At 42.0% G+C, this 27,972-nt stretch overlaps 1 protein-coding gene across 1 annotated transcript; it reads left to right on the forward strand.

The window, feature by feature from the left end:
* Window positions 1-1,235: 1,235 nt before the first annotated feature.
* efhd2 (EF-hand domain family, member D2) lies at window positions 1,236-27,794 on the forward strand. The gene is made up of 4 exons (XM_039008381.1): window positions 1,236-1,761; window positions 23,885-24,032; window positions 24,315-24,449; window positions 24,733-27,794. Exons 1-4 carry the CDS (start codon window positions 1,466-1,468, stop codon window positions 24,862-24,864), a joined length of 711 nt encoding a protein of 236 aa, XP_038864309.1. The 5' UTR covers window positions 1,236-1,465; the 3' UTR covers window positions 24,865-27,794.
* The last annotated feature ends 178 nt before the right edge of the window (window positions 27,795-27,972 follow it).

Genomic DNA, 27,972 nt, shown 5'->3' on the forward strand with positions numbered 1-27,972 from the left:
TCAATTTAAAATCTACAAATGTTGTGCACAAATTTGTTTACATCCCTGTTAGTGAGCATTTCTCCTTTGCCTAGAAAATCCATCCACCTGACTGGTGTGGCATATCAAGAAGCTAATTAAACAGCATGATAATTACACAGGTGCACCTTGTGCTGTGGACAATAAAAGGCATTTCTAAAATGTGCAGTTTTGTCACACAACACAATGCCACAGATGTCTCAAGTTTTGAGGGAGAGTGCAATTGGCATGTTGACTGCAGGAATGTCCACGAGATCTTTTGCCAGAGAATTGAATGTTAATTTCTCTACCGTAAGCTGCCTCCAATGTTGTTTGAGAGAATTTGGCAGTACATCCAACTGGCCTCACAACCGCAGACCACGTGTAACCACAATCATTCTGATTGGCTGTGCCTGGCTCCTCAGTGGGTGGGCCTATGCCCTCCCAGGCCCATCTGTGGCTGCGTCCCTGCCCAGTCAAGTGAATTCCATAGATTAGGACCTATTTAATTTATTTCAATAGACTGATTTCCTTATATGAACTGCAACTCAGTCAAATTGTTGAATTTATTGCATGTTGCATTTCTATTTTTGTTTAGGTATTTCAAGCGTGTAGCTTTGAACGTTTATGGGCAGTGAGATTTGTATACTACTAAAAGTGAGTGTATTCAAACTAAGTGATCATTTTGGCTGGCCATTTATGAATAGAGTAGGCAGAGTAGAGTAATCTGGTGTTGTGATTCCATGACACAATTCAAAGGTATAACCTATATAACCTGCATGTAAAGCGTCAGACAAAGTTCCCATAATAAACACCCGTGTGGGGCAGGTATAACTTAATTTAGGACACACTTTGTGAGTAAAGAGGCGGTCCGAAGTGAACCATTCTGTATCTGCCTGACACAAAATATTATTATTGTAAAGGATGGGGATATGGTCTTAATCCAATGCGTGGACTATATTTATATTTTTTGGGTCATGGAATTGTATTTGTAGGCGCACGGTCATCATAGCACACTGTGGCAAAAAGGTGAAAACCCCTGTGAACGGTAAAGAGCTTTTGACACATATGTCAGGAATATGCAATAAATGTGCTATAATCTACGTTTGGTGACGTTGGAAATTCTTGTCATGCGTCCCTTTAAAAGGCGTGGTGACGGGATTGAAAACCAACCTACGTAGTTAGCTGTCAGCGTACTTCAGTGGAGATATTCACCCGATTGCGATATTCGTGCGCCTCGCTGACGCTGTACAATCGTACACTGTCCTTGCTTGCTGGAAGAGGATTCTGATATTTTCCAGGGTAATTAGCATTCCAGAATCATTCTGACTGTCTACACAGGAGTAAACACGCAGGAGACAGACGCATGCCTATGGACCGCAGATATTGCCGTGGTGTATGCGCTCTCGGTGTCTCATTTGTTTTGTAGTTAACGTTAGATACAGCAGCGTTTGAAACACACATTAAAATGGCCACAGACGAGCTGTCGTCAAAGCTCAGCCGTCGGCTGCAGATAGAAGACGGTGCCGAGGAACCGGTGGCCGTTGATGAGGGTGGTCAGGGACATGAAAACGGAGCGGTTGAGGAGAAGGCAGCCACAGCGAACGCAGACTCTGAGTTGGGCGCTAAACTCATGCGGCGGGGGGAGTTGAACGACGGAGTGGGTGAACACCATCAGCCGAGCATGAAGGTCTTCAACCCCTACACTGAGTTCAAGGAATTCTCCAGGAAACAAATCAAAGATATGGAGAAAATGTTCAAACAGTGAGTTCATGTTGTCAAAATATCAGCATTACTTTTCTTTTTCTTCATTTTACAACCTGCCCTAGAATTACAAACGGCTAACTCAGGGATGGGCTTCTCCAGTCCTTGGGTGGCAGAGTGGTGTCACACTCAGGCTCCCGAGGACTGAAGTTGCCCATCCCTGGACTAACTAGTTGGCTTTGGTTTAGTAGAATGTCAGAAGTGCAGTGTCTCAAACTCAGTTATTTTCCCAATCAGGTATGATGTGTTGATTGACACTTGTTGAGCAATGCACTGTTCAATTGGTAATTCCCCTTGAATGTCTATTTAATGTAATCAAATTTGATTGGGTCACAAGATAACCTCTATATTTAATAACAAACTCTAGAACAGCTCAAGCTATGATTCTCTGAACAAGTGTATGTGATCAAGTTTTTCATGAATTCATAGAGCTGTGTCAGTGCTGCCCCACCCAGTCTCTCTCTGTCTCTGTCTCTCTCTCTCCAATTTGTGAGTGTTGTAGCATGACAGCCTAAACCCATAGTATAGGATGTCATTGTGATAGTATCATTATTTTTCATGCTAACTAATTTAGTCTCAACTATCGGCATACTTTGGTTCATGCATGTACTTTAGTGTGAAAAACCTGTATAAATATGCCATCTGAAACCTTTTTCAGGCCAATGTACACCATAAATTTGTACATGATCATATACATGCCTTTTATGATACAAGGTTACTGATGCACTTATACTATACCTCTTATGTCACAAGGGTAAGTAAGGGATTGTCACAAAGCACTATGGAGTTGACAAACATACAGTCCTTCCCCTTGGCACTGTTGCACTGGGTACTGTTGTGGCCGCGCCAATTATGTCTGACTAATTCCAATAGAAAACCACACAAATGTCCTACCGGGAGTTGAAAGCTGAAATGGGGGAGGGCGGGCTAGGGGGATTTTGGTTAAAGCCATTCTGGGGTTGGTGCCCAAAGTCCCTTGTTCAGGCGTCGGTTCCCACTTCCCAGTGCCAACCCGATGACAGATTGTCCTTTACAAAGACTAGGGAGTCTGGGAGAGGGATTGCTGGTGCACTGGTCAGGGGGAACTTTGGGAGAGGAACTGTCCCACACTACTTAGTTCTGCTTCCCCATGGCCACAGCAACAACAGCCCCTTTGTTAAATGAGCAGCGATGAATGAAGAACTCGTTCCAAGAATAGAACATGGTCAAGAGATATGCGAGTGTCAGATCGGACCTGAAAAATCAGTCTCATCACTGAATGCTGCCACTCCTGCCTTTTGACATGATTACAAATTGATTATCCCAGGAATCTGTAGTAGGCCTATTGTGGAAAATACAGTGGACCGGACCATGGGCAATTCCACAGGAATGGAATTACACTAAGACTTTGTTTCACAATTCAATTTATGCCAAACATGGTTTGTTCAAAGTTTTTAACAAACCATACACCGATATGCAGAAGTCTACTTTGAACAAATACCACTGAAATTTTACTAAAATACATTTACTTGAGGAACAGTGCAGAATCAAAGTTTGGTAACAGAATGACAGTTGTGTCCCTCAGTTTGTGGCCTCTTTTTCCCCCCCCAAAACTCTTAAATATCTACTCAGAATTAAGATTTAAAAAGATGTCTGCAGACAGAATGGGGTGTCAGCTATTATGACACCTTGACTTAATGACGGCAACATAATAACATGGGTCCTTGATCTGTACTATACAGAAATGCATTCTCTTCATGGTGATATCTTGAATAGGTACACAAAGGTAGAAAAATGTAATATCCTCCTTTGCATGTTTAGGTATTATTCTACTATTATTCTAATGAGCTCTGCCCCCAAACAAGACAACATTTGGTTGGTCCGGAATGGACCAAATCTGTACCAATCATAGACATCTGTTTCACAAGTTTGGGCGTCACAGTACAGCCCAGTAGAGCGCAGTAAAGAAACGTAGCGTGGTGTATATTACTTTATACTGTACTCTACTCATCTGAACTATACTCTACTTTTATTTACTGTACAGTACTCTACTGTGGTTTGTGACTACTATGAATTCCTAAACAAAATGATCAGTGAAAACACGAACTAAATGGTAGGTCTTCCTTTTACTTTTATAACCCTCCCTCATGAGGGAGAGAAATTGTCGATTTTTGGTAACAGAATGACAAGACACTAGGCAATATTTCTTAAACTTACAGAAGGCAAATCATTTCCCCCGAATTAAATGTTTATTAGTTGGCAGGGTCTAAATTCTAATGCCTTAAGACTTTTTCTGGTAGGTGTTATCAAGACCCTTTTTCCATGTTTTACCAGAAGTCAAAGTTTTCCTTATTCCAAATATTTAGGATAAGAAATGGTTGAAACATGTTTATATGCCTTAATAAAACATAAAGTAGTGTTAGCTTTCATTTGACACCAGATTTGACATGAGCCTATAAACTTCACATTGGTGCTCATAGGTCCTTTAATATGGAAATGCCCTCATTGCCATTGTGCTTACTGCAGAATCAGCTAAACAAATTCACAGGCCTGTCAGTGGCATTAAGTTTTTATTATTCAAAACATTAAAGTAACTGTGTGGGTGGTTAAGCAGTGCTTGACAAGATCTGTCAGGACTTAACAGTTACAATGGCGCTGGGCCAGCACCTATTTGTTTACATTTCAGACACCATTGAATTGGTCGGTAAATCAAAACTAAAGTCTAAGAGACTCTGCTTACTTACAGCTATTTGCAAATAATTGAGCCCATAGCATTGCTACTGTACCTTATGGCTTGTCTGTATTTTAGAGAGCAGAAGGAAATTGTATTACAGGGGACACAGTATGGGAATCCATAGGATAGCATGGGGTACACACGCACACTCTCACTCAGTCCTGGCATACTGCCCTGACCACTTATTTTTATTTTTTAATGAAGAGAGGTCACACTTACGCCTTTGATACTCAGTGTAGGCTACTCATTACGTACTCCATATTTTCAGTCCAATCAATGCAATGTCTACCTGATTCTTCTTATGTGCTCAATATGCGGTCACTGTCATTGGTTGCTGTATACAGTACAGTAGGTTATATTCACCCTCATCTACGTTTTAAGCTTTGGCAACCCTATTTGGCTGCATTCCATTGTCCTTGACTTAAGACTGATAAAACACTTGGACGAGGTACACTCGCACCTTTTTGATTATAACTTAATAGGACCGTTTTGAAATATAAAGCTTTTAACACATCAACTCTGACTTCATTACACATGGTTACTTTTTGATAGTGCAGGAATTTACATTGTTGCCTCAAGCATGGTGATACCTGAACCAGAATGACATGAATGTCTTTGTTGCTTGGTACTTACAATACCACATAGGCCTAACTATATTGCAAGACCCTATTGAGAGCCATTTTGTTGATTTGTCGTCAGTCACTATTTCCAAGCCTTCTCTTGTGGTCGCCAAACAGCTGACATTTCAGATAGAAATAAACAGTCAAGCGATATGATGAAACTGGCTCTCATGAGGACCGCCACAGGAAAGAAAGACCCAGAGTTACCTCTGCTGCAGAGGATAAGTTAATTAGTTACCAGCCCAAATAAATGTTTCACAGAGTTCCAAGTAACAGATACATCAACTGTTCAGAGGAGGCTGCGTGAATCAGGCCTTCATGGTTGAATTGCTGCAAAGAAACCACTACTAAAGGACACTAATAAGAAGACACTTGCTTGGGCCAAGAAACACGAGCAATGGACATTAGACCGGTGGAAATCTGTCCTTTGGTCTGAGTCCAAATTGAGATTTTTGTTTCCAACCGGTGTGTCTTTTGTGAGATGCAGAGTAGGTGAACCGATCTCCACATGTGTGGTTCCCACCGTGAAGCATGGAGAAGGAGGTGTGATGGTGTGGGGGTGCTTTGCTGGTGACACTGTTGGTGAATTATTTAGAATTCAAGGCACACTTAACCAGCATGGCTACCACAGCATTCTGCAGCGATACACTGTCCCATCTCGTTTGGGCTTAGTCCCACTATCATTTGTTTTTCAACAAGACAATGACCCAACACACCTACAGGCTGTGTAAGGGCTATTTGACCAAGGAGAGTGATGGAGTGCTGCATCAGATGACCTGGCTTCCACAATCACCAGACCTCAGCCCAATTGAGATGGTTTGGGAGGAGTTGGACTGCAGAGTGAAGGAAAAGCACCCAACAAGTGCTCAGCATATGTGGGAATTCCTTCAAAACTGTTGGAAAAGCATTCCAGGTGACGCTGGTTGAGAGTGCCAAGCGCGTGCAAAGCTGTCATCAAGGCAAAGGTTGGCTACTTTGAAGAATCTCAAATATAAAATAACACTTTTTTTTGGTTACTACATGATTCCATATGTGTTATTTCATAGTTTTGATGTCTTCACTAGTATACAATGTAGAAAATAGTCAAATTTAAGAAACCTTTGAATGAGTAGGTGTGTCCAAACTTCTGACTGGTACTTTATATGCAACTCACGGCTTCAATTGAGTTCCTGTTTCTCTATATGGCCTACAGCTCTGTGTGGCAGGTGATTTAAATAAATAAATGTTTTTTATAGCAGTTCTCCTTTCATGTCTGTGGTAACAGAATGATGCTGAGACTCGGATGCAAAGTTTGGTAACAGAATGACTGCACCAACAGCACAAACCGTCATTCTGTTACCAAACTTTGCATCTGCACTGTTCTTCAAGTAAATGTGTTTTTGTAAATGTATCTGTGGAAATTGTTAAAAGTAGTCATTGTGCATAGAGGAGCATGGTTTAACTTTGCAGTCCATCTCAGCATCACTCTGTTAACGTGGAATTGCTCCTCTGCTATTCTGATGTCCCCCATTTCTTCCCGGTAAGGTGGAGTTGACACCTGCAATTATATTTCCTGTGCTTTTAAGTGTGACAACATAATTGGTATCATCCCGAAACACAATTAATATCCTTCGTTTTGAATCATATTCATTATTGATTCTCACTTGATGAATTTTTGATCACCAGTGACTTTAAAAAAAAAAGTGATTACATTTAATGTTTTATCAATGAGCCTCCAGGCTTTTACCTTAATTGTATTGTCAAGTAGGCAGTTATTCACTGGCCTACAGTACCAGTTCATTGTACAGGCACACATTGCATCGACCACAATGTTGCAAGGTATAGGTTAACATTTTCTTTTAGCCTACTACTGTTGGGCTAGCCTATGTTGCACCAATTCAATCTTATTTCGCAGTGATAATTACTTTGCTACCGCCCAGCAACCAATCCAGGTAATCAGCTATCAGTGATCAAAGTACAGCCAAACAGCACTGGACCTGCCTCAGAGACCTGGGGTCTGTTCAGATGGACATAACGTTAGCATACAGAATGTTCAGGTGGCAATGTATTGTGTAGAACATAAATTGTCAGAATAGTGAATCGTTTCAGCTCTGACGGTATTTTTATATGAAACATTCAGAGTATTACACTTCCCTAAATACACCCCTGATCTGCTGTTCTATCCACATATCTGGTAGGGATTATGGAGGTGCCGCTGGGCTGGTCGCTAGATTGATAGATGGTATTAAACCCCCTTCCCTGTCTAGCAGAGAGTAAGCAGATAACGATGGACAGACAGTAAAAATACTGGCTGGCAGACTGTCTGTTATACCAGTAGAGAAGCAAATGTACTGAAACAGTGGGTGGTATGGGTAGATCTGTCAGAATGCTGTAGCAACATACATACATACATAGAAGGCACTGCTGAAAAGGGCACTGTACGATAAGTCATGCCTTTGTGGCCTCAGCAATGAGTAACAGAAGTTTCTGTAGGCTGTAGCTCACTGTTTTGTGCAAACCAAAAGATGAGGGTGTAGTTAGCTATCAAACCTCTGTAACTTGATCTCAACTGGCTCACTGCTAGACCCTTCAAGATTTGGCCAAACCGAAGAGATTTCTACTTTTTCACCTACAGGCCTTTTCCAGTGGGGAGCAATAGAACCCAAAGGCAACCTCCCAAGCCTGTCTATGTTTTTTAAAGAAAATCAATTGACACATGACAGGCTGCTGTCAAATCAAAACAAATGCCTGAGGACGAAAGCTGCTAGCTTAATGATCCATTGCATTGGCATGGGATCACCATTTCATTTTGTGCCTCAGGACTCCATCACAAGAGTCAAGCGGGCGTTACCTTCTTGCTCGTCTAATAGGGTCTCGTCCTGTACCACCTGCTGTGGCCACATATGAGACAAGGGGAGCTTATTGTCTTTTCGGGGAGAGCCTGCTGGTTCTATTCCCCCGTAATGAGAGCTTAGCTCAATACTGTTTTCAATGCTGTTTCATTATATTACCCCTTCACCAAATTCCATCCCTACTCCATGTAGCTCATCTTCACTCCCAGCCTACCTGAGGGGTATACTATGATCAGATCTACTCAGGGTTTTCTAAAGCTAGCCAGCTTCAGTTCTCTTCACATTCCTGCTCAGGCTTCATCCGTTTCTACTATGGTGGCTATTGCTTGTCCGTACTACCGCTAACTCTAGCAGGCCTGTAACTGCTCGTACATGTTGCACGTGTCTAGTCGAATGCTGAACGCTGAGACAATTCTGAAAGTCAGTGCCACATTTTTATTTGTGCCTAAATCAAAATGATAAATGTAATCTTACAAATTCCGCAGGCTGTGGTGTGAAATAGGCTTGTTGAAGTGCCGTCTTTGGTGTGCAATATGCACAAGCACCTTTTTTCCCCAGTCCTATCGATTTCTAAAATGCGTGAAGTTTCAAATGACTAAATGTGTAATGTAATAGGTTTTGTAACATGACTGACAAACATTTTAATTTAATAAAATATTTAATCCGTCTTCCTCAAGTTAAGGGGCTGATGATGCAGTCTTTGCGATAGGGAGGGAATCTGAGTTTCATTGGTCCTCAACTCTGTTGAAACATTTCATTCAGGATAGATGGAGTTAGCCCTGAGTTAGAACTAACCTGCTCCGGCGGCAGGCTAAAAGATTCGTTGCCATATAAGTTTACCTGGCTAAAAAGTGAGCCGCTTTCATGGTACTGGTTATCCCGAGTTGAACTCTGAGTTGACCAAAGTTACCTTGCTAACTCGTTAAACCACGTACGTAGTATAGAGGGATGTGTTGATTGGGCACCAAACCCCCTAACTGGGTCGTGTTCATTGGGCACCAAACTGAAAACTGACGAACGGGGAGGGACTACCAGGGACTTTGTCGGTTCCATGCCATAATGAACACAACCCAGTTAGGGGGTTTGCTGGCAGGTTATTGGATTTAGGGTTAGGCTGCCATGGTTATCTGCCCTGAAGTGCCACAGCCAGACTTCCACTGATGTTAAGGAGTGCAGCGTTTGCCTGGCTAATGGGAGTTGAACTATATACCCTTTTTCAACCCGGAGGAGCAAAAAGTCTTATTTTTGAGTCTAGTGATATAGGCCTATTTATTTTCAGTACTTCTCCATGACTGCTGTTTATTTTTATCCCTGACTCTTGCTTTAGTTTTTAACATGGTAGTTAGTTCATGGCAGCATTGCATATTTTCTTTTAGAAGCTGACCTCCCACTGATACACTATCACATATACTAATGGTGTAACATGTCAACAGCAATATAAACACAATGGAGAGGGAATGGCTAACCACCAAACCTATACCCCCTCCGAGTGCCCTGCGAGATAGGATGCAACTAAGTGCAATGCCCACAGCTCTTAACTGTCCTGCCCTGAACATCACAATACCATCCCACATGCCAACATTATTTACGCTTTCATAGCCCAGCACCATGCTAAAAATAACCACTCAGATAATGTCAATCTGTAACCACGTTGGGCTGATCCAATCGGTGTGCTTAACAGCATCACAATTAGTCACCTGGTCATTAATCCCCTGACATCCGGGGGAGAGGGGAGAGCCGGTACCAGAGAGGAGTGTGCCATTCCCAGGGTATTACCCAAACACATTCTCTCTTGCCCTAAATGGATTGTCCCGTATCCGATTTCCAGCTGTGACATGGAACATCTGTCATCAAGGGAACCGGAGCCAGAAACCTCTTTCTCGTACTGCCTTTTGACATTCATGGTGGCGATTCTGTATGAAACTCTAGGCAGAGGTCACCTGTTCTTATAGGCAACGTGTCAGGTTTCCAACTCTAATCCCATCATTAACCTTTTATGAAGTGGATGCCAAACTCACCCGGGACCAGGGCAGTGCTTACACCACGCACACTGGATTAAACGCACCGTAGTGATGCTCTTGAGTCCGTGTTATTATCGGTGTAGGAATGCCTTAATATTTTGAGTTGGCTAATGATCAACCTCCCTCCACATTTGTTTTTATCTTGGCTACTAAGTCCAGGCGTGAAGTACGTCCATCTCACAGAGCCTTTAAGTAACCGTGTCCAAGGCCTAAACCATCTATTACCTGAGAGAACTGCCCCTGGTCTTTTGAGAAATGATCCTATTTGGAGAGCTTGAGAGCTTTCATTCTGTGTGCATACTCTGGATCGATTTGGATCTCAAACCTATTATGCATTGACAGGAAATGGATGAAAGGCCTAGTCAAAGACAAAAGAATAATGTAGCTAAATCAATATTGTATCGCCAGAGATACTTAAGAGTAAAAGTTAATCTTGAGCGTGACTCTTCCTCTTGGGTTGAACTGTCATAAATCTACAATTAGCCACTTCATGGATGTTTAAAAAAAAAAAAAAAATCTTCAATCTTAGAATTATTTGCTACTACAGTAGTGTTTCATTTTGACTGCACAAATGTGGTCCATAGAGAACCCCATCTAAACAATATGAGAGGTTCTGGAGTACCACAAGTCACTTGTCTCTACTCCAACCAAAAAAAGCCACTTGCTCTACTTCTCAGTTTATGACGGATGAAATTGAGTTGGATGTCACACTAGAGGCTGACTAAGCACTCTCTCGTTTAACTCGATGCAGATGCTGCCGAAGAGTGGAGGCCAAAGCTAAACCGGGCTCTCCAGTTTCCCATGACCCTGACCAAGCATACTATGACCGTCCCAGCTTGCATCTGGCCGGAAGTCCACAAAGTCACTTGACACTCGAAAGCGGGTCTCTGCGATTATAGCAAACTGAAATTAAATCCCAGAACTTGATCTATTCCCTTGTTGAGTTCCACTCTTCGTGGATCTTCTTAAAGAGCCGGCTAAGTGAAAGCAGAATGGCGAAAACCCCACTTAGACTTGTCTTAGCTCGTCTTGTGCCGCAGCTACAGTAAATATTTTGTGGACATACAACGTCTTAATGCGCTTCATAATGTCATTGTGGAGGATGTGATGCCATGTGGAGCACTCAAGGCCTCACTGTTTGCATTTTGATCTCCTGGCCCAGTTGCCTCAGCCTGAGGGCTCTGGATACTCTATGAGACTTTCTTGGCATCTGTGGACACTGCACAATGATGTAAATATACCCTGTGTTTTGTTTTCATAAATTAAATACTCAATGAGAACTACTAGCATGCATTGTAATCTGGGCTGCCTGTCAGACGAACCAGTCAAGTGATGTCATTGACATGTTATCAAGATGGCGGCACACGAGTCAGATTTTGTTATCAATCACCTTTTTAAAAATTCTGTTCATCTTTAAATCTGGTAGAAGCAATTTGGCCTGGGTAGGGCCTGAACGTTGCGGGCATGGGTAGGGCTTGGACTTAAAATGAATTCCCGTACAGGGCTCGAGCACGCATACACGCTTAGTCAATCAGACATGCCGTGTGTCTGTGTGCCGTCATAACTGGGCTTGTAGTGTGGCGCGAGAGAGGCTTTTCCCCAAGCCTGCTCCGGTTAGCTGTTGTCTAGCAACATAACTGGGACTAAGCCCCAAGGACTCAAGAAGATTGGCAGAGAAGACAGAGGGAGGGAGTGGCCTGGAATGAAGTAGATCTCTGTAAACTGCTGGTTTAGGAGTAGTGAAGCAGTTATGTAACAGTTATGTTTGATTTGCACAGTATGTTTCAGTTGAATGATTTTATGTTCTAGCAACTCAATGTTGTAGTCCTTTACGGTCTAGCTAAGCTCCTCACTTGAAAGTGTAATCAACCCTTTAAACTAGGCCTGCGATGTATTTTGGTTTAGGTGTTTCATGCATTCCAAGGTTTTGCATGAGCTTCTAGTTGGTTTGCAACCATGGGTATATAACCCCAGAGAAATGGGATATATATTGTCACTATATTGAAGTTCGTATCATTGGAAGCGTAATTCATTCCTTTTATGGCATTCTGTTTTGCTACGTGTGCATCTAATTGAGACTATATTTAGAGTATGTGGGTGAACTGGTTATTTCCAGAATAACACTGAGGTAGGTTAGCCACAGGAAACATGGGTTTACTGTGACTGCAGTATTGATATCGTAAGCCAGTTTCAGATGGAAAATGCAAGGCTGCTTTGGCTTCGTTATGATTTATTTGCAGGCAAGTACATAGACTACTTGCTTCAAGCTTTATTTATACAGCACATTTGACATGGAGTGCAACGCAATGTGCTTCACAGGGAAAAAAGCAAATAAACGATGAAAATAAAAGCAGAAATATTTACTACACAACAAACGTAGGATTAAAACGATGAAAGAATGACAAACTGAACGACTAAAAAGCACTCTAAGGAAAGGCAAAGCACTCTAAGGACCTAAAAGCATATCTGACATGTATTGGGGTGCACAATCGTGGATTGATTTAAAAACGAATAGAATAATCTTTAAAATAATTCTAAAACGGGCAACTAGTGCACATTAAAACGGGTGTAATGTGTGCTCTCCATCTGGTCTTGGTCAGTACCCGTGCTGCAGCATTCTGTATGTTTTGCAGTTGACCAATGGCTTTCTTGGGTAGCAGACAGGAGAGCATTACAGTAGTCAAGCCTGCTTGTAATAAATACATGGATGAGTCTCTCTGTATCAGCCTGAGAGAGAAACGGCCGCACCTTGGCAATGTTCCTCAGGTGGTTAAAGCTATTTTCGTCACATTCCTAATGTGTGACACAGTACATCCATATCTTCACCTAATCAGACTGAATTTATAGGAAGGCGGGTAAACTTGTGACTGGATTGTTATGTAGCCCGGTAGTTGTTGTAAGCGGCTTATATTATTTTGTCCATGGTTTTGCAGAAGAGTGGAGACGATTATGTTTTCTTCATTGGCATTCGTCTTTGTGTCTGACCAGTTGATTTGCTGTGTTATGAAGGTTTTAATTAGAAAGCCCCTTATCTCACAACCTTACAAGAAACTAATCCCTCTTTATTTCGTTTTTTGTCTGCAAAATTCTCCAGATTTTGTGCCAAGTTGCAAGCATAAGTGCTACTGTACTTTTAAAAGTAGGTTGTAGTACTTCTACTCCAGAATGTCCAACTTTATTTAGAATTTGAACAAGGCCCAGATCCAGACGTTCACCCATTTTTATATGGTCTTGAGTGCTCTCAAGATGGGAGACAACAAGATTACAATTTCATATCTGCTCAGTCTTCTCTTTAAAATCTTTTTTTTGGCCTCTGCTCATTCAAACTTATGGTTGTTGTTGTTCATTGTGATTGACTGGTATCTCTTTGTCTCTGTTCTGTCACTCTCCTAAGAGAGTGTGCTGTGTTGATTACCGTGGGCTCTCTGTCCTACACAGCTCGCCCAGGGTTTAACACTCCACTCCAGCCCTGCTGCCGAGCAGAACCCCTATACCAGGTGAACACGGCTCATTAGAGCCCCAGACAGACACACACACCTCACAATATCAGACATGCCACTACCTTACACCATGCAAACACACACACACCACTCCATCTACACTTAGATCTCTGACGTGCCTTATCCAGGGGCGGCATGTAACCTAGCGGTTAGAGCGTTGGGACAGTAACCGAAAGGTTGCTTTTTCGAATCCCGAGCCTGCCATTCTGCCCTTGAGCATGGCAGTTAACCCCCACAACAACTGCTGCCCGGAAAGCAACGCCTTGGACGTCAATTTGTCACAACTCTTTTTCTTTTTTTTTCTTTTTAAGGAATCCCCCCTCACCTCTGATTCAGAGGGGTTGGGTTAAATGCGGAAGACAAATTTCGGTTGAATGCATTGTTGCGCAACTTGCCCTAATTCATACTCGCCTTCACTGTGACTCATTTGGCCACTACTTCTCTACTTTCAGGAACAGGCATATTTCATGGATAGATGGTGGATGGTGGTTTTTGTAATCTCTATCAGAGGGGAATGTCATAGGTGGCAGCAGCTGGAGTGTAGTCTGGAAACGTGATACTTGGCCTTCTTACTTATTGTAGCTGTACATGGCTTTATCATTTCCAGGAATAGGTTGTCATATGGCATCCATGCGCTATTGTCTGGTGCAAGAAACATTATTGTAATTTGCCTGTTGCTCTATCTAAACCAACACGTGCAGTAAGAGTTGAAACAACACATTGTTAACATTCACCAGGGTCTGTGGATTTACCCAAGAGATTACTGCTTCCCTGTTTGTCACAACTCCTTGGAGTAGGGGTGTTAAGTATGTCAAGCTCACGCCAAAGCGTTTCGCTTTCACCTAGACTTACAGGCCTCTCACGGGTCAATGTGTAACACACGTACTGTAAATGACAGTTCAGTTCACCCTTATTTACTTCTCATTCTTCTCACATACCATAATCATATGAACTCCTCAGTGTTCACAGCCTCACATTTTTGGGGCAAGCTTTCAGCTCCAAGTCATTGGCGTGTAACTTTCTTTGGTTAAGTTGGAGACCGACGTTCATGTTTTTCTCATGTACGCTGCACTGCAATTCAGGTTTCTGTATTGTAAACTGTATTTTAAAAGCTAACTATAAGAAGAGTGTAGGCTGAGATTTAGACTGGAGGCATCTACAGTATAGTACCTACTGTAGTAAACTTCTGTTAGTCATTTTTTTAGCTCTGAAAGGTAATGGTGGATGTGGACATTTTCTGAAGCCCTGGCGTTGACTAAACCTTTGAAATTTGTAAGTGCAGACGAGGGACTCGGGCGTGCCCAAATATGGATATTCTTACCTCCTGCTTCCACATTTGCCAGAAACACCACTGCGATTAAGGAAGTTGGGTCTATTTGCACGTCCTCTTTTGCTGAGGACAAGTCATGTCCAAAGTAGCTCATTTCTTCCGGAACGCTCAGACACGTCTTAAAGGGCATGGTCTGAGAGTCAACTGAAAGTTGATGCTCATTGCTTAAATCATCAGCATATGATTCTTCAACCACCTCGTCATCATCATACCTTTTTTCATGGTGTTTCCTCAGCTTGCATTGACAAAAGTTCTAGTTTGAGCAATAAGTTCTCAATCAATGAATTTTGACTGATTCACTTGTCATGGAAGATAAATAACGTGGGCTACAGTTCAGAGGATAACTCCTGCTGACAAAAGGAAGTCCATTTCCCGTGGGGAGTTGGGGAAAGTCCTCTAGTTTCACTGGGATTTTTTTTTACCTCGAGCAACCTTTTCTCTCTCCTCGTCCGTTGTTCAGCAAAGAAACTCTTAGAGCAAACCTACACCCAATTTAAAAATGGCTTTACTTTTTACTGTAGGAGTAATCTAAACCCATATCTGTACTATACTTTCATAGAGTTAGCTAGATGCAGGTTTTACACAGGCTGGACAAGCATGGACATGTATGGAACGCAAAGAATCTGAACATGTCTGTTCAGTTGAGGGAAAGCAATAGGCCTGGATGTTCTGTTAAAAACCTGTAATGTAAGCCTATACAGTAATTTCTCGTGAGTACAGGCAATGGGTCTCTAGAGATGAGCGTAATAAGCGAGTGTTTAGCTTTCACTGGGGCCACCCCTTAGGGCAGTATGCTGAAAGTTTCCTGTGCCATGAAGATAGGCCCAATTTTGCCTTGCGTGGACGAAAGGGGGGAAATAGAGGGAGTATGATGTAACCGAGCATAAAGGGCAACAATAAGGGATAGGAGAACGAGACAAGAGTACCTTGAAGGATGCAAAAAGTGAACAAACGGGTATATCTTTTAGGTTTCCCCAATTATTTAGCCTACCCTGCTGTTTGTGATCCAATTATGTCCTAAATTGACCAGTGACATGCATGTTCGCTCAGAGCAGTATTATTTATAGGTGAACTGCGGACATCTTTGTTTACATTCCTAACTACAAGGCACAACCAAGGCTAGTGTCCGGTGAGCTCAAAGTAATCCTTATCAACTTTCAAAGCCCTACAATCAGGCCCAAAAACAATACTAGCAACTCTAAAGTCCTTGCCATTAGCTAAAACTTCTAATCCAAATGGACCTTCCCTTATGTATAGAAGTCATTACATCATACTGTACGGACAGAGCAATGATGATGCCCTTGGTCTTCACATCGGCTCAAATTAAATTTGACAGACTGCTTCCCAGGGCTCTAGAAGTCAGCCCGTAGCTCAGACTGTGGCTGCCTACTCAATAAAGCACATAGCAATAAGGTAGTTATTCCACAGTTATTGAGTGGCCTTTGAATAATCCCATCCTCCCCCCATTATAAGACAAGGGGAATCTACTGTATAGTGCTGTTAAAATACTCCCTTCATTCATTGCTTTCCTCCTTGACCGGTGCAAGGCCTATTGTATAACTCCCACAACCCAGTCGTTTTGAGCTGGATGCCAATTACAGTACTGTGCAATGCTGCTACACACATCCTGACCTAGTAATAGATCATGTTCATAATACACCATCTCTCTCTCGTAGGCAGGATTGTAAGTGCTTTTCTCAGAAGGAAAGGCACAAACGTAAAAACGTTATGGTCTTATTCTGAGAGAAAATTATCAAAGTCAAGCTGTTAGGGGCGGGTTGTCACAGGAAATAAGAGGCCGATATCATCTCTTATCTTTGTATCGATCTGCGTAGTCCCCAACTTCTCTCATCTCTGCCTGCAGTCACGACAGACTAGTTCCTCTTCTCCCTCCATCTGTCGCCCGGAGCAAAACTATTACGACAGAATGACACATTTCAACTTCCTCATCAATGTAAACTATGGCAGTAAACACCCCATTAACCAGCCTCACAGCTATTTAATGGAACTTGTCATGGTACACACCCTGTTAATGAGAAGAGGAATGGAATCTAGGCCGGGGTAAGAGTTTGCATGCTGTGCACGTCCTGCCACTGACGTTGGTTGCTGAAATCACTTCCGTAGTGTTCAAGACGTTTGCCATGAATGTTCAGAGCTGCAATGGAATGCGGGGTTAAAATGTTGGTTGGACCTTAACTTCAGGGCCCATTCACAAAGTGTGTAAGGTAGGAGTGCTGATCAAGGATCAGGCCCCAGCTAGAGCTGTTGTGGTGACCGTATTACCGCCACACTGGCGGTCATGAGTCATTAAAGGCAGTCAAATTCCACGTGACTGTTTAGTCACAGTAATTAGGCTTCTCCAAGCTCTGATGCTGCTAATGGTCATTAGTAGCCTACCGAACTTGCTAACTGCCTGGTACTCAGCACTCTATTGTCTCTCTAATCACTCTGACATTGATGCAAATGTTCACAAATCTAATCAAACACTTCATGAGCTCATGTTGTGCAATATTTCAAGAGGCTATGCAATTGCGTGAGAACAGAGTGATGGCCTCTATTAGAAAGAGGAGGATCCCATCAGCTTTCTGTAGGCTCGGCCTACTATTTATTTCTCAACTTTCCTAATATTAAGTACATTGCTCGTCTTTACAACAGGAGTATAGCCTACCTGGCTGACAGGAAAACCGTCCTCCTTTTGCTATTTAAGTGCAGAGATTACATTTGTTTTTTTCCCTGCTCCTGTTTTGAGACAGGTGCTTGATAATGGTCCATTCTAAATCAAAATGAATTTCTCACACTTATTTAATTTATATGAAAACAAGATTCAATTAAGAATAGTCTGATAGGTGACAATATTATCCTATCACCTGTGAATTATATATATTATCACTTGTGAATGATGCCCAGCTTAAGGCAAGAAACAATGCCTTTATTTTTAACTTTTTTGAATCAGTGGCACATCTCATGTAGCCTAGCCCATAGGCCTATATGTTTTGTTAAGGTTTGGCTCTTTAACTAATGTGGCAAAATAACTAATTAAAATGAAGCACATTAATCCGCTTTACAATTGGTGTAGAGCCTAACTGGCAGTACGTGAGTCAAGTTTGGGGAAGATCATTTTCACCATAAAAATATACTTTATAATAAAATAATCGCATTTGAGGTCACTTTTGAGTGGTGTTTTCCTGATAAAGCCTATTGCCGTGCGTGCATTGCTGGGCATTTAAATTGTGAAGAAGTAAACTACTAGGTGATCAAGATTTTAAGCTAATTGTTCTGATCTGGTGCATCAGCCTCATTTTGTGTAAAAAAAAAAAATGTTGATGCTAGTGGTTGTACTAATTTGGGATCTATGCATCCCACAACTGTCCCAGACTGTTGAATATTTATTTTCTCCAATAGAATAGGTCAACTTTTGTACTATGGGGATAGTAGATTGACATAGGCTAGTGCATTTTCTGTTCGTTAGGCCTACTAATCTTGTTGGGTGACGAGAAGTAAATGTAGACGTTTCTTCCAAGATCTTCAATATGCACCTCGAAATTGAATAAGGACGCGTGAGGTTGCGTCACCAACATCTCGGTCTTCACTTGTAGCCACAGAGAAAGACCCGATCACGTGATGGAGAGCCGTGTGAGTTCGATGAGAGGTGCTTCGGAGCGGGCAGCATTTACGGAGAAGGGCTGCAAAAGACACGGATTTTATTTTGCGTGCATTATTGCCACACAAAGGGGATGCCGCTGGGAAATTCCAGAAATTATCAAGTGCTTCTCAAATGATGAATTAGAGACTGACGAAGTTTGTACAGCCTGCGCAAAATAACAAAGCAGAGCTTTTCAAGGGAATTTTTTCAAGTCAACATTAGTTGCATCATGCAGCCTTAAATATATTTTATTTTTAATAGATTCTATTGAACTAGGCAAGTCAGTTAAGAACAAATTCTCATTTACATTGACGCCAAACCCGGACGACGCTGGGCCAATTGTGCTCCGCCCTATGGGACTCCCAATCACGGCCGGATGTGATGCAGCCTCGATATCGCCCAACGTTTGTAGAACTACAGTTGCATTTATAACTCTAAATGAAGCATAAGTACCAATTTCTTTAACCGCCCAACACAGAATGTGCACACTCCTCATCGTTTGGAGAAACTATCCTTTCTATTTTATTCAGCTTTGTTCAATTGTATTCTTCATACTATAATATCAAATGCCATGGAATTCTAAGTAAATCTTGTCTGCTAAATTAACTAGTGTAGCCCACAGCCAAATGGCATAGCCAGATCAGGACCTAAAGTAAGAACAACTCAGAGTATGCTATTCTGTTCTTCTGAAATAGACTATTTTCTTCTAAAAGAATGGATTTATTGAGAAGATCTAGGCTATATTACATGGATTTATTAGACTTTTTCAAATGTAGTTGTTCGAAAGGTCTGCATCGGTGGCTTGTAGGCTGTGTGGAAGCCAGGAGACGCTAAATGTGTTTGTTAATTATCGGTCAATTATCGTGAAACCGACAGTTATTTGCGTGACAATCACCGGCTGACAATTTCGTGACAGCCCTAGCCCCGCTCACCTTATTCATTATGAATTAGAAGGCTAAATTGATCCTAGCTCAGCACTCCACTCAGACACATTGTGAATACGGGCCCAGGACTTCATTCCTGGCTGTGAATACTAGCAGAGATGGGGGGGGGGGGGGGGGGGGGGGGTCTTTGCTGTAAAGCCACTCGTTCCTCCATTTCACCGGATGTATGCCTCTGGAGGGACTCTAATTGGCTATCAATATTTGCTGACACGACTCGCATTGTAGTCTACACTACAGCCCAAGAATGATGGAAAAGATGGACTCTGACAGAACAGCATATGTCTCTGGCTAACAATGACTGTCATGCGCAGTTAGCTAGTTGGTGCTAACGCTACAGAAAGAGCAAGGAGAAAAGAAAGCGTGACTTGCTTGCAGGTGCCTCACCCCAGACTGCTGCGATCTTCAGTGAAAGGTGCCTGTTGCCATGGCGACGCCATCTCAGAGCGAGAGCGTAGAGAAGGTGGTTTCAGACAATGACTGAGGAAAAGGGAGGCCAATCCTTTAGCCAAAGTGCTTCCTCCTTCACTCTGCTTTCTTGCGCGCATATGACAGACTGTTGGTGGTCGGCGCACGTCTCTGGAGCCACTGAGCCAGAGGTGTGTGTATTAGAGTGCTTTCAAGACAACTGGTTACTCTGGGGGGGTCAAATCATGACGTCAATAATCTTTAGGTCGGAAAGTCGGAGCTCTACAAAGAGGCCCGAGTTCGAGTTGGATGACCGTTCATCGATTTTTGCTAGTCGGAGATTGTTTTGACCGGAAGTTGCCGATTTTCCCAGTTGTTTTGACCGAGGTGTTAATCCTGCTCATTATAGCCAGCTCTAGCAGGTCAAACGAACGAGTCACTCAGAAAAACAAATCATGACTCCCGAGTCAGTAAAAAGAGTCGTTCAAAAATAACAAATCGTTTGTGATCTGCACAACACTACAGGACACCGGGGTTACAACCCCTACTCTTACGATAAGTGCCATGGGATGGTTTTTATTAAAAACAGATTCAGGACACCCATTTTAAAGTCTCATCCGAAAGAAGGTAGGTGCCCTACGCAGGGCAATGTCCCCTTCACTGCCCTGGGGCATTGATGTCTGGAGGGAAGAGTGCCCCCCCCCCCCCCCACACACACACACACACACACACACACACACACACACACACACACACACACAGACAGAGCCAAACCCCACCCTGTCTTGGCTTGGACTCAGAGTTTCCCCAGCAGTGTACACTGGCCCCCCTCTCTTGGGCTGGTGGGTCAGAGGGGCTGCCAGTGCCAGCCTCTATGTACTGATAAGCACACAGCTAGCTCCTGTCCAACTCCCCTTTTTTTGTTTAGTCCGCGCTCTTTTGTCTCTTTCTGTGTGTGTCATCTAACAGTTGAAATCTAGTTATGCTGCCTACTAAAAGTGCATTCTGTCTCAAATGTTAATTTCCTCATTGTGCAATTGCACTTGTCTAGAACAACTCACAGCAGAGGCCAGCAGGGTATGATAAGAAAAGATTGCATAGCCTACATAGACAAGGTAAAGGTCAGGGAAGTTGTAAAATGTAGCAGGTGCTCTTTCTGTTGCACAGAGGTTGATATGCTGTATAGGCTGGCTTATTTGTGGGGAAACTTTCGTATGACTTAAATATGTAAGATTACCACCCCCACCCCTCCTTAGTCAAACCGCTTCCTGTAAAAGTGTGACTCAACATGGTTTAACTCACTGGACGTCAGACTGAAAGTGTGTGTATGGTGACTGTACAGCTTACCGTATGCTTCCCTGTCCAAACAGTTCATGTACAGTACTAGTCAAACGTTTGGACACCTACTCATTCAAGGGTTTTTCTTTTATTTGTATTATTTTCTACATTGTAGAAAAGTAGTGAAGACATTAAACTATGAAATAACACACATGGAATCATGTAGTAACCAAAAAAGTGTTAAACAAATCAAATTATATTTGACATTTTTCCAAGTAGCCACCCTGTTAGTTCCCTCTTTCAGTTGAGCGACAATTTTTGGTTTCTTATTGGGAAACGTAAGTGACTTAGACTGTTGAGTGGACAAGATGGCTGGGGGTCTGATTTTCTCTCTTTATCCATCTCTCCCATTCATTATATTTCCCCCTCTCCTTTAAAGGCCTCTCCTCAGGTAGCCAGCAGATCCGACTCGCTTGCTGACAGCTGTACTAGGGTCGGAACGCATTCCTGTGTATATTAACACCAGTGTTGGGAGTAGTGAACTAGAAAGTATACACCCATTGACTTTTTCCACATTTTGTTGTTACAAAGTGAGATTCAAATTGATTTGTCATTTTTTGACAATGATCTACACAAAATACACTGTCAGTTTTTTTTTGTTTTTTTGTAACTCATGGAAAATAGTGTTATTTTGATTAGATAAGTATTCAACAAATGTTAGTCACCTTTGGCAGCGATTTACAGCTGTCTTTTTGGGTCTCCTAAGAGCTTTGCACACCTGGATTGCACAATATTTGTCCATTCTTTAAAATAATTCTTCAAGCTCTGTAAAATTGGTTGTTGATCATTGCTAGACAGCCATTTTCAGGTCTTGCTATAGATTTTAAAGCAGATTTAAGTCAACTGTAACTAGGCCACTCAGGAACGTTCAATGGCTTGGTTAAGCAACTCCAGTGTATATTTGGCCTTGTGTTTTAGGTAATTGACCTGCTGAAAGTGTCTGTTAGAAAGCAGACTGACAATTTTTCTCCACGATTTTGTATGTGCTTAGCTCCATTTTTGATTATTTTTATCCCCCAAACTCCCTAGCCCTTGCCAATGACAAGCATACCTATAACATGATGCAGCCACCACCATGCTTGAAAATGAAGAGTGGCACTCAGTGACGTGTTATTGGATTTGACCCATAAGTAACTCTTTGTATTCAGGACAAAACTTAATTTCTTTGCCAAATTGTTTCCGTATTACTTTAGTACCTTATTGCAAACATGATACATGTTTTGGAATATTTTTATTCTGGACAGGCTTCCTTTCTTTCACTTTGCCATTTAGGTTAGTATTGCGAGTACCCACAATGTTGATCCATCCTCAGTTTTGTCATATCACAACCATTAAACTCTAACTGTTTTAAAATCACTATTGGCCTCATGGTGAAATCCCTGAGTGGTTTCGTTCCTCTCCTGTAACTTAGTTTGGAAGGACGCCTGAATATTTGTAGTGACTGGGTGTATTGATCACCATCCAAAGTGTAATTAAGAACTGCACCATGGTCCAAAGGATATTCAATGTCCTTTTTATTTTTTTGAGAAGATTGAATGACTGCTAGAAATGGCAGTCATTAAATCTTCTCGTGTAGCAGTTAGGATAATGGGACAATTCGGTGTACAACGCATTTCTCATCCCTGGATTGAGGTATGTTTTCTGAGCCATATCTTGCCCCAGCTCCGGTGTCTTACTATACAAAGGAATGCTGTCCGACCCTAGTGCAGCTGGAAGCAAGCAGGTCTGATCTGCTGGCTACTCCTCTGACACAGCTGACCACTGGCCTTTAACACAAAGTTGAAATAAGATTTTAACAATGTGGCCAAGATCTGCATATATGAGCCACTAGCCAGTAGATCATTTTTTGTTGTTGTTATGGATTAATGGATTAAGGATATTCAGTTAGAGCTTCCCCCCCCCCCCCCCCCAAAGATTTCCAAGTCAAATGCATTCTTTAAAGGACCATTCTGCATTTGCTACATCAATTTTTGGACTTCAGAATTAAATTAATTCATGAAGAATTTTATAAATACGTCATGAGTTTCAACTCTCTAGCTCTAGTGTTTGTTTACAAACACTGTATAGCTTCAAAACATGGTTCAAACTATCATGTTGATATCATGGATGGTCAGTCCTTGCATCCATAGCCATGTCTGAATTTGAAACGGGTTACATTTCTCCAGGCCCATCCCTAAGCTGTTTACCCAAAAAGGTGGCGGGAGTGACTGCTTTGTTTGAACTGCAGAGGACCCTTTTTAAGACAGTCTGCCTCCCAACAGATGCAACTCACCCGAGGATGATTGTTATCATGTAGATTGGCTAACACTGTTTGACAAATAGACAACTTCAGAGGAACAGTGAAGAGGCTAGCACTGCTCAGGAGAAGGAAGCAGTCAGATTGACATGAAAGGCGCTCTTTTTATTACGCTCTACCCCCCTCAAGTGGTCATCGGTAGCATGACGCGCAAACCATGAATACCTATTTGAGTGCATTGACAGCAATTTGGAATCAACCACTCTTATTCCAGTGCATAATACTCAACATGTTAACGTGCTTCAATTAAGTGAAGTACTTAGAAATTCGTAACATATCATATGGATTGCAAAAATGAAAAGAATAAAGGCTGTAACACATGAAATTAATGATGTTGTGCACAATTTTGGGGGACCCGTTTTATCTTGAGCGCTACTTTCAAAACTACTAGCTGAAATCATACAAATCCTTGAACACGTTTAACCTACGCCGGGCTAACTGCTTTAAGGCTAATCCGTCTTTGTCTCTGTGCATGTGTTCAGGTATGACGCGGGGAAGGACGGCTTCATAGACCTGATGGAGCTGAAGCTAATGATGGAGAAGCTGGGGGCACCACAGACCCACCTGGGCCTGAAGAACATGATTAAGGAGGTGGACGAGGACCTGGACAACAAGCTGAGCTTCAGAGAGGTGAGACGAGAATGAAACAGCATGGCACCAAGCACTCGCTCTTCCTACTAAATCTTATAACTTGTAACACTTGTATTTGTGTGGAAGATGACTGAGTGGTGCAAGCTGTCAGGTTTAGTGATATTTTTTTATGTGATCATTTTGCTGCATGTATGCATGTTTTAAAAAAAAAAAAAATTATACATACAATCAAATATAATATTGATCAGTGATCACAAAAAGAGAACCTGTATGGATTCTGTTCTGACTCCAGTGACAGTCCTTTCTTCTTCTTCTCTCCAGTTCCTCCTGATCTTCAGGAAGTCGGCAGCAGGGGAACTAGCAGAGGACAGCGGTCTCAGTGTTCTGGCTCGGCTATCAGAGATTGACGTGTCCACTGAGGGAGTGAAGGGAGCCAAGACCTTCTTTGAAGCCAAAGTGAGTTCAAGTTCTGATCCTCCGTGTCCGAGGTTGGTTGTGCACCGCCCTCAGCACAAGCATGAGAGAGAATCCCATTCTCATGGCTCTTCTACACTGTTTCTCCCTCTATCTGCCTTTTCATTCACATTGATCCTTTTCAATAAATAATCAAGAGAAATAGAGCCACTTTATTGAACTGACTTGAGACGTTGGTTGATTAGTGATGTTTGTAGGCCTATGAGATGAAATGAAGGGTAGGATAACAATGGAGCAGTGGTAATACATTTGTTCCCTTCGACAGGTGGCGGCCGTCAACGCGGGCAGCCAATTCGAGGCGGAGATCCGGCAGGAGCAGGAGGAGAAGAAGAAGCAGGCGGAGGAGAAGAAGCAGAGGCAAGCCGCCTTCAAGAACCTCCAGTCGGCCTTCAAATGACCACCTCTTCCTCAGCCCCTACTGTCCCACCTACACTGTCCGTCTGTCTGTCCCTTTATCAGTGTCCCGATGATTTTTCTGCCTCCATTTTGAAATGTGGTCATCATATGCAAGGCGCTGGTAGTCTGTCCAGGGTTAGTCCCTGTCCCTGAGAGAGGAGCTGTTCTATTCTGCTGATTCCCCGTTTGATTTGACCTGACAAGTAACTAAAGAACTACACATTCAGGGTTGTGCAGAGACCGTTTTACTGTTCTTGTCATGTTGGGTAGACAAATATTCCTTTGCTCCTCTCTAAGTCCGGCACTGATTTTAGGCCATAGCCATGCCTGAAATGAAGATTCAATGGATTGGATACATGATGAGAATAGATCTGTGATGCAATGTCTCTCCTGTAGATTATGCGGTTATGTGCCACTAGCTTAGGTCTGGATTTTAGCTCTGTGTTTTCTGTAGTGACTGAGGGAACGTGAATAAAAATAGGAATGCATTTTTAGTGATGTGAACAATTAGGATTGCATTTTAACCAAACATTATTTACTTACATTGATTCCAGTGAATCGGAATTGTGAGCGTGTGTTCTGAAGAGGTCTTATCCAATCCATTGTGTTACTTGGTACCAGTGACGATTTCGAGCTACACATGTCATTTCCTGTAGGAAGTCTTCTCAAAGACACAAGGGTTTGACCTACGGTGTGAGAGAATCTGTGCACACTTAATTCCAGACCTTCAATCACATTCTAGAAGAGTAGATCGGGGGGGCAGGGAAGGCAAATGGTGGCGGAGAACCTTTCTTCCATTTACCTGGTCCTGGGGTACCCCTGTGTATGTTTGTTCATTCTTCTGTTTAGCCTGGTTTTTGAGGACAATTGACAGTTAGATTTCTTGCAAAACCAGCACATACAGGGCTACTAGAGGACTTGGGGTTCTGTAACAATGGTCAACCACTCCCCTGCTTGGTTTTACTGCATGAGCCTTGCTTGTGACTAGTCAGTATCCAACAATCCCATATTGTCAAAGCTTTGCTTATGGCTTGAAACTAAGTAAGTTTATGCACTTGATATCAAATAAATGTTTGCTCAAAGCAACAAGCTGTCAACTAGACACCAACCCTTTGAGCACATGGCAATACTCTGAGGTGAAAATATGCTGTCTGTAGTGATCTATATGTCACCTTTGACCTATAGACTGAGGTTGCATTATAAAGTGTGTGGCATTCTAATGCTCTGTAGCATAGTAAATGGCTATTATCGTTTTGGAACATAGTTTGAGATATGCAATCAATTTGGCCTTTTCAAAGGGTTGACTTACAGAGCTTTGATATGCTTAAATTAAACCTTGTTTAATGCAAACGCAGCTGTAGCTTTATTAAACAGACTAAATTCTAATCATTTATTAATCGATTTATTGGACAGAGGTAGAAAGTAGTCTGTTTGGTCATATCATTCATGTACCCTTCCAGGAAATGTAATGCATTTAACTCAACCTAGCTACTTTAAAAAGGACCAGAATGGGAGTTTAACATAAAATGAGGGAAATGGTTGTAAGTTTTCAGCATAAGTTTGCGAGCTTCCAACGTAGTGTTATTAAAGGGTATCAACGGGTGATATCTGGCAGCACACCACAGTACAACTGAGAGGTTGTATGTAAAGAATACAATATTTTTTCATGACAATATACATTTAAAAAAAAAAATGCTTTTAGTTTTGTATGGTGAGGGGTTCTGTGAAATGTTCTGCATTATGGGTGTTGTACACAAGCGGGTCTCCTAGTTAAAATAAATAAATACATGTGTTCACTGGTTACTACACTTCCTGGTGATGGGAGATTGGCCAGTTGTAATTCTGTGAGTGATTTTAAGAAGAGGTTTATTTTCCGATGTGGAGACTAGTTTGTGAACAGTGATTCTGTGTCAAATGTCAATAGTCAAAACCTGTAGGTTTCTTCCACAGTCCATTTGGACATGCAGGTTTGTCCATGCTCTGTGTCCTATTTTGTCCTGTGAAAACTAGACTACAGATGTGATTCCATGATGCATTCTCACACTACGTCACTCCTCTCATATTCGGATGTACTTTCACCCTGTTCTGACGACGTGAGAGTGGGGTGCAATAAGCCTGGTCCCAGATCAGCATAAATTTGTTAACCTTCACAATAGGAGTTGGCTAATACACTTTAAAAAGTTCTGGGACCAGGCCAGGGTGCAGCGAGCAGAGATTGGGTGTGTGCGAACGAACACAGTGAAGTCCACACTTGTTTCTGTCATTTTCTCTTGTCATTCCTCTTGATTTCTTCTGTCTTCATCATTACCAGGGGAAATTGTGCCAAATGTTTTTTGTTGTCAACCTACCATTTCACTGTTGTCTTTAACACTTGAGAAATCATTCTATTGACCATGTCATTTTAGATTTAGCATGATGAACTGGTGATGGGTACACTATAGTAAATGAATGCTACAATGTACCATACGTTAGCTCCTCTCTTTTGGGCTGTAATGATAATACAGCAGGTGTGATGTAACCGTAGGACTGGGAAACATCCACTTGCTTCTGTGTCTCTGACTTTAAATGTCAGTCTTCAATGGCTTCATGTTAAGACCCAGCCTCTGTTTGAAAAGTTATCATTATTGGTTTAAGCGGACAAAAGTTGGAGTTTGGCTATTTGAATATTTTTCAGCAGGTTTTTGTCTGTCGCTTTGATCTGTTCTACTTTTTTCAAGGTTCCATTTTTCCTGATCCTTTGTTTGTAATTTTACTTGCAAGCATCATCAAAATTCGTCTGTTTTACGTTGTGATGAAAGTTATTGAATTGTCTTGTAGGCTGATAAAATGTGGCTATTCTATAATACACCTTTTTATTTTAGATTTTTCTTACTAAAATGTATGATTATTCTTGTGGCAATAAAAAAATAAAAATAAACAATTTGAAACTTGGTTACTTGTGTTATTTTCACTTTGTTTCTCATCAGTGTATGGTTAGTGTATGACTTGCTTCTCTCTAGTCCAGTGAGATTGAACTAACCTTTGAATTTGACATTTTATTCAACGTCATGTGATCTGCCATCTATCTTCACTGTGGATTTTAGAGTGGACAAACTTTTCATTTCCACAG

The sequence above is a fragment of the Salvelinus namaycush genome, chromosome 14, assembly GCF_016432855.1.
Source record: "Salvelinus namaycush isolate Seneca chromosome 14, SaNama_1.0, whole genome shotgun sequence".
NCBI lineage: Eukaryota > Metazoa > Chordata > Actinopteri > Salmoniformes > Salmonidae > Salvelinus > Salvelinus namaycush.